We start from the raw sequence: 7,438 nt of genomic DNA on the forward strand, positions 1-7,438 counted from the left end.
AGTGGAGGAAAAATTGTCCACAAATTCTGCATACAACATGTACAGATCTTTATCAAAGGTATCCAAAAAATAATAAATACAAAGTACACAAGGCACTAACTTAGTGAAATAGAGAATTACCTCAGGTTGAAATCTTTTTTTCTTTCTTTGCTGACAACTTTTTACAGTTGGGACCATTTCATTGTATCAACATGAAATCATTCTAATCATTTCATTCACAATGAAATGAACAAATCAGGATAAAAACAATGTGTACAAAAAAAAATGATCCCTGTTTTTTTCGCATTTTTTTTATTCAATACAATTTCATCAGGCGGAAAAATTAAATAAGAATATCAGCCAGCTATTTACCAAGTACATTTAAACCATAATCAGATTGTCATCTTTAGCCCCATTGAAACAGTAATATGTAAATATAAATTCTGAAACAGAAACAGCTTGCAATTCTCATATAAACTTTTGACCTTTGAATTCTAATGAAATGAGAGATTCTACTGTTCCATTGATATAAAAATTTGTTCAAAATCCTAAGGTACAGTGAAACTATCATTCATATATTGAACTATCATTTAGGGTCTTAATTAGGCTGTAGCTAAGAAGAATAAAAATAAATTGAGATTATTAACTTCTGTCCTCTCAAAAGATTTATTAAAAAGAGTCCATGTAAGTACCACACTTACAACCCTGTTACACATAATTGACAGAACAATGTAAATTAGTTCATACATACACACAAAATTCATGATATAAAAAAAGTGATGACGATTATGCACAATGATTCATGTATGACAACAATGAACATATATAAAATAATTGTTTAAGTATACTTTGATCTCAAACAAACTAACAGGATAAACAAAACGAATAAAAAAATGCCTTGGTCTGGTGGAATTGGTTCCATGATTTGGTTCCATGATTTGGTTCCATGATTTGACGGAATAACAACACTTAATGATATGACTGGTTAAAAGTAGTATGGTTCACTCTGTAAGAATCCTTGTGAAACTGATTTTTGTGTCAGTGGCGGCGGTGCGGGTTTCTTGTAAAATCTGTCATAATAATTATCAGCATCATGTCCATTTGAATATCCTGTTAGTCTGTCATCTTCTGGTCCTGGAGGAGGTGGTCTACAAAGACAGGGAACCAGAATTAGTTACAGGTCTATAAATAGACATTACTTATATCAAACACATATTTAACTTTCTAATTGTAATTACTAATCAAAGTGATGGATATCACTCATGGAAAGATTAGAACAGTAGTTTGAATTATTTCATATTAAGGTATGGTGGGGAAAAATTAACATTCATAAAGCCCTATTGCTGAAAATTGCATTTGTCTTTAGAAGGAAACTTGCTTTTTCAGTATGAGGATAAAATGAGCTCAAATTAAATAATAGGGGTCTCTTAATTTGCACAATTTTATTTAAACTGCAGTTTATATTTTATGGAAATTATGTTGCCTGTTCTGAACATGTTTAAAAAAAAAATCAAAAAAAAAATCTAGTAAATGTTACCAACTATACTTGTAAGACATTAATTTAGACCAACAGCTTAAAACTTTTAAGTGCCAGCAAAAAAAATCAAAAAATGTTGTTTTTGGGCATTTTGTAAGTTGAAACAGAGGTTATATGTCATTTAAGATTAAAAGTTTTAAAGTGCCTTTTGATCGATTTTTAAAGTATTTTTCGACACAGGGCATTGAAAATGTACTTTTTCAACGTCAACCAATTAAAAAACTTATTTTATTGAAATGTGGATTCTTTCTTGATTGCAAAAATATATATTTACTTTTAATAAAAATTCAAATGACTAAAATAGACATAATGCATGTAATGATTGATGGGAAATAAACAATGGTTAGTTATAATTAAAAGTTTTAAAATTTCAAAACTGTTTCAAGCCAATTCCTGATAAAAAAAAAAGTGAACTAATCTAAATTGTTGATTAATTACTGACGATTATTGGCTATTTATCAAGTAAATTATAGGCCATACTTGAATACCTTTTATATATATTCATATTTTTTTTTTAAGATCTTGTTAATCCATTAATCATTTATCTTTCAGATATAATTTACAGAATCACTTTATGTAATGTAGATCAAAAGTAATTTGCAATAAATAAATCTATCACCCTTATAAATATCAAATATCTAATATACACATTTGTGTATTCAGTTATGAGGTCAACTACTTCTTTATTAAGATGCATATTGGAGTGGTTTGTGTAATTATGTAAGACTGAGGTTGATAGGTAATGTGGTCAATTTGATTGGCAGTTTAGGAGGTGGGGCATTGTAATTTTGTCTCTGATTGTTTAGTGATAATGACAGTTGTCAATCATACTAGTTGAATCAATACCCACTTACCTAATCAAAATGTTTTTTAAAAAAGCCTGCACATCAACACACCTTAATGACATACATTCTTGAATGAACTGCTCCAATAATAAACCCATTTTTTTTTCAGTTTATATGTGTATTATGTGCAAATACATGAGAACCATAGGGAACTATATTTTTTAGTGTGAATCCATTTAGTAACAGTAGGTAACCTGTCCTGTTGTTAGGGAGGGTGGTGCCTAAGTAAAGATGTAGAACAAGTTCTAATCTTTCCAAAAATTGTATTTTTCACTTGAACTATAAAGCTTGCCATGTCAAAAAAAAAGGTTAAGCTTAAACATAATTGTCAATTACTAAGTACTGAAATAATTCAGTTAAGTTTTCAGAAATCTTACTTTTAATCAAAGCTTGGCCCTAAAAGCAAATACTTCTCATATTTGCAAATTAACATTTAAATCTTTATCAAATATATGTTTGTGCAATTACCAAACACTCACATAACCAACCATTTTTCTTTGATGTTAAAACTAACAGTGCACCTGCTACCAGATATATGCACACAGTGTGACAATATTTCTCTGACACATCATGACATTCGGTGCATTTAATCAATAATCATATGATACATTGCTCAGATGTAGCTGAGACCATTACAATTTTATTTCAAAAATAACATTCTTGCATTCTAAAATATCAAAATCAAGAAATGTGAAGAAAAAAATTATAAAATATGTTACTGAAAATAATAGAAAAGTTAAAAATACCAGTTTAAAGAGTGTAAAAGATAATCTTAGTGTCCTTGTTCTAAAGCAAATAGTACAGATTATAAAATCAAGCAAAAAAGTAATAATAAAAAAGAATACTTACTTACCTTCTGTTGTAGTACTCAGGTGGGGGACGGGCAGCGGCACCACGGTCACTGTAGTATGGATCTCGTGCAGGGGGTCGTTCATACCTGTCATACTCACTACGACGAGCGTCATAACTTCCATAGCCACCACCACCACCTCCGCCATATCTGTCTCTATAGTCATCCATTGGTGGTGGACGTCTGTCATAAGAATCATACCCTCTGCTGATGGGCATCCTGTCTCTTGATCCACCCCCATATCTGTCATAAGAATCTCTGCCACCACCACCACCACCACCGCCATAAGGTGGTGGACGTCTGTATGGATCACCATATCCACCCCCACCACCACCTCCGCCATATCTGTCTCCCCCTCTACCTCCACCACCACGACCACGAGACATTTTTCTACAAACAAAATTCATCACTTTACATATTATTTTCAATGAAGATATTACACTTAAGACAGTCAAGTTTTGCCTCTGCTAGACCTCTCTCTTATTTATGTTGTGCTGCCCCTTTGCCAAGTTTGGTACAATGTAGTAATAACCTTCAGAACACTCAAGAACTTTTAACGGAGACATACTTTTTTTAATAAGCATTACAAATTTGTCTAGGAGTTGTGATAAATACCAAAAAAAACTGTCATTGTTATTTATAATGGATTGGTAGGGCACAATTTAAAGTAACTGGCTACTATGCATCAATTATAATTTTCGTTGATAACATTGAAATATCCTATTTTTCTAATACAATCAGCACAACTTGTATCTTTTATGAATGGGATACTCATTTTGTGGTCTGATACTGATTATTTGGAATAAGCATTGTGAATTTACAGATTCCAGTTGTAAAGTTATTTTAAGCTATTGCTTCCTGATACCCTTTTCATAACATAAATGGCCGTCATACTTAAAAATATTCAAATATTCAGTAAAGTTGGTGAGTAATGGATGAGAATGCATTATATTTTAGAGCAGGGGAGATAACAACGGATAACTTACCCTCCACCACCTCTGCCTCCTCCTCCTCCTCTAGAAGACTTTCCTGTTGATTTCTAGAAAATAAATATTCAAATCTAAATAAATTGATTTTACAACATGAAACGATTGATATCAGGAAGACAAAGTTTTTATGTGTTTTTATCTGGAGTAAAACATAAACTAATAAACGTATATTATTCTTAGTATTAGAGTGGTTAAATTTACAACATGAAATGCATGATATCAGGGAGAAACTACATTCTTTTTATCTACAATTATTGTCACAACTAAATACTTGAGTAAAACATATTAAGTACATCACAAGCCTATTTGGCTGGCTGATTTTTGTATTTTAAAACATGTAGTTATTTATATATTCAGGTTACACTATAATAAATAATCCTTCTTCCTTTTCTTTAATAAAATGTGTTTTATTTACTTTTAAACATAAAATATATTATTCTTATCATTAAAGTGATCAAAATATAATATCTTTACCATCAAAAATTATTTTGTAAGAATAAAAAAGTATAACAAGTTGGAATATACCTCCACTCTCATTCTGCTGCCTTTCACTGATGCTCCGTCCAGTTCCTGAATAGCTTTCTCTGCCTCATCTGAACTTGCCATATGCTGAAATACAATTTTTCCTGTATACTAATTGATAACTTGTTAATTAATCAAAGATTGTATCTAACCATATGTTGAAATTATAACTGTAATAAATGAAATAAAACTAAATCTCCGACAAGATATTCACAAAACAATCAGAAAGTTTTAATGTAGTTTAAATAGCGCTATTGCCTTTCTTCTCTTCTGATTTACTTTTCACATTTGCGCTGCTCTGCAATTTAAATGTTTATGAACAGATCATATATAGATTTTTTTTTGTTTAAATGGAAAGTTTTAGTATTCAGCATAAAAAATGTATGCATCTCATAAATTTTCTGTAGAAAAAAATCCCCAACTTTATTTAAACTGCTTCCATTGCAAGTTTTTTTAACGGACGAGTCGACAACAAACTTACCACAAATCCATAGTTTTTCAATACATCACATTCAGTAACTTTTCCATACTTTTCAAACATCAACTGTATATCTTCCCTCGCCGTAGACTGGCTCAGGTTTCCAACAAATATCTTCACCATTTTCCAGCTAAAAAAATAGAATTGGACCATGAGTAATTGAAACCATTGTCCATTGTTGTGAACATTTACCAAAATATCTAAGGCTAATTTTTAAAGAACTGCTTTGTTATTACATGTATTAGTATATATACTTCTTGTTGTTACATATCATCTGACTTTTGTTTTGATTTTTTTGCTTTCATCAAAAGCTATCCAATCATTATGGTACATTTACATCTATAATATTATATCAGGGTTTGATTTACCAAAAAATATGAGGCACTGTTTTTTTCAAATTTGGGATTTAAAAACAGAGGTAAATCATAAACCTCTTATCATATGCAAAACTTGTAAAATTTTGTCAGAAATGGATACTTTGCTATTTTCTTTGAATCCTGAAATAAGGTCTTCATATTACAAGTTGTATCTGACAGCAACAATGAACTATTAAAAACAATTTACACATGTGTCTGTCACAACACTCATCATTATACATTTACTTACTCCTGCAGTTATTTTCCTGTGAATAAAATGAAGGAATTAAGGATAATGACACAAACTTCATTGGTATTTAGAACTTCAAATTCTAAATCAAAGATTCTCAAGTTCTTAGGATTCATTTTGTTCATCAAAACTGTCAAGTCTTAAAGATTAAATTGCTGCATTTGAATTGTTTTTTTTTGTTGTTGCTAAAATGATTAATAACTGAAAAGCTTAGTGCATTCAACAAATGGTAAATTTTAAACATCTAAACTATTTCTGAATTTATATATTTTTTTTTTCTGAATCCAATAAATGCCTTCAAACAGAACTTACAGTAATATTTAAAATGTTAATCCCCAGTCATTAATACATGTATCTCTGTCAAATTGTTTGCAGTATCCTGTGATTAGTTATGAATCTTATTAACAAAAAAAACAAGAATTTGAAGTTCTATCTATACATTTTTACAGATCAAACAAGCCTTTTGCATTTTCCAGGAAGTAAAAGCTAATATAATGAAGCTAATTAGCCTACAGGAACAAGTAGATAATTCATCTGTCAAGAAATTCTTAATGTTTAGAATGGTGAAATTTAAAGAATTGTAATACATTTTTAATATTTCTTCGTATGAATAAAACTGGTACACATTTAAAGCTTGTAGGAAGATACATTTGTGTACTACAATCAGAATGACTGCATGCATACCATAACATACATTTAATGTTTAGCACAAGTCTTGACTTAAAATTGTTCACAAGTTAAAATTTTTGAAGATTTTCTTGACAGATAGAAATAACTTCATTCATCCAGATGGTTTGTGGGACCTAAAATAGACCAAAATCAAAAGAAATGAATTACCATTGCATCTGTACTAAGTTGGTGCAGCAAATTCATCATCTAATATAAATTTAAATAACTGTTGGCACTCAGAATGGTGTAACACTGGGCTACATCATGCTCAGAAGATTTAAAACGCATAATTGGTGGTCCCATATGACAGCCAGTCACCAAATGAAAACTTTCGACAAATCAAGAAACGAATTATGGGCAAAACTGCTGGAATTTTTATTTTTCATTATCGCTTCGCATATGTGCTGGACGACAGGAAGAGCAAGAAAACAATAAATCGGTTTTTATTCATACCAAATGTGATTCCACTGAAGGTGTGATCGAAAACGGGAGATTTAGGCAAAATAATATCGGATCGTGTTTCTTTGTCTGAACAGGTCCCAGTGTTGCCCAAAGCATTTAGAACAAAGCGATAACTGCTTCTGCAATTTGTCGAATATTTCTTTATTACAACAGTGAAACATATTTCGTGCAATCATAACGAGATAAATAAACTGTCCAATAGTGTAAAACAAAAATAATGAAAGTTCATGTATATGACTCAATGGCCGAGACGAATAAAATGGACGCCGGGCATAAATTAGAGAGGCGGCAAGGCTACTACAACTGATATCGACACAATACAATATACATTACGGTAATATCGAAAGCTTAACGATGCTTCTTGCTTCGGTAACTTCGGACGGTCCTCCTGTTTATCAAAGGCGTTCGTTTTCGGCTTGATCTCGTCGCATGTGTTATTGCAGTAATGGCGGCGTGCGGCAGGAATAGCTTGGTGTTGGATAAAGGACAGATTTTGTTTAA

The 7,438-nt window shown here is 31.1% G+C and overlaps 1 protein-coding gene across 4 annotated transcripts; it reads right to left on the reverse strand.

Annotated features, from left to right (window-relative positions):
* Positions 1-9: 9 nt before the first annotated feature.
* Positions 10-7,438, reverse strand: LOC134710011 (uncharacterized). Of its 4 annotated transcripts, XM_063570154.1 has the most exons (7): positions 6,644-7,252; positions 5,204-5,330; positions 4,726-4,809; positions 4,198-4,250; positions 3,486-3,601; positions 3,215-3,350; positions 10-1,127 (listed from the first exon to the last, which is right to left on the reverse strand). In XM_063570154.1, exons 1-7 carry the CDS (start codon positions 6,649-6,651, stop codon positions 965-967), a joined length of 687 nt encoding a protein of 228 aa, XP_063426224.1. In that variant the 5' UTR covers positions 6,652-7,252; the 3' UTR covers positions 10-964. The 4 variants fall into 4 exon arrangements, with proteins under 4 accessions (XP_063426224.1, XP_063426223.1, XP_063426222.1 ...); XM_063570153.1 differs by lacking the exon at positions 6,644-7,252 and adding an exon at positions 7,271-7,438 and having other exon boundaries at positions 3,215-3,601; XM_063570152.1 differs by having other exon boundaries at positions 3,215-3,601; positions 6,644-7,253.

Source organism: Mytilus trossulus, chromosome 3 (assembly GCF_036588685.1).
Source record: "Mytilus trossulus isolate FHL-02 chromosome 3, PNRI_Mtr1.1.1.hap1, whole genome shotgun sequence".
Classification (NCBI taxonomy): Eukaryota; Metazoa; Mollusca; class Bivalvia; order Mytilida; family Mytilidae; genus Mytilus; species Mytilus trossulus.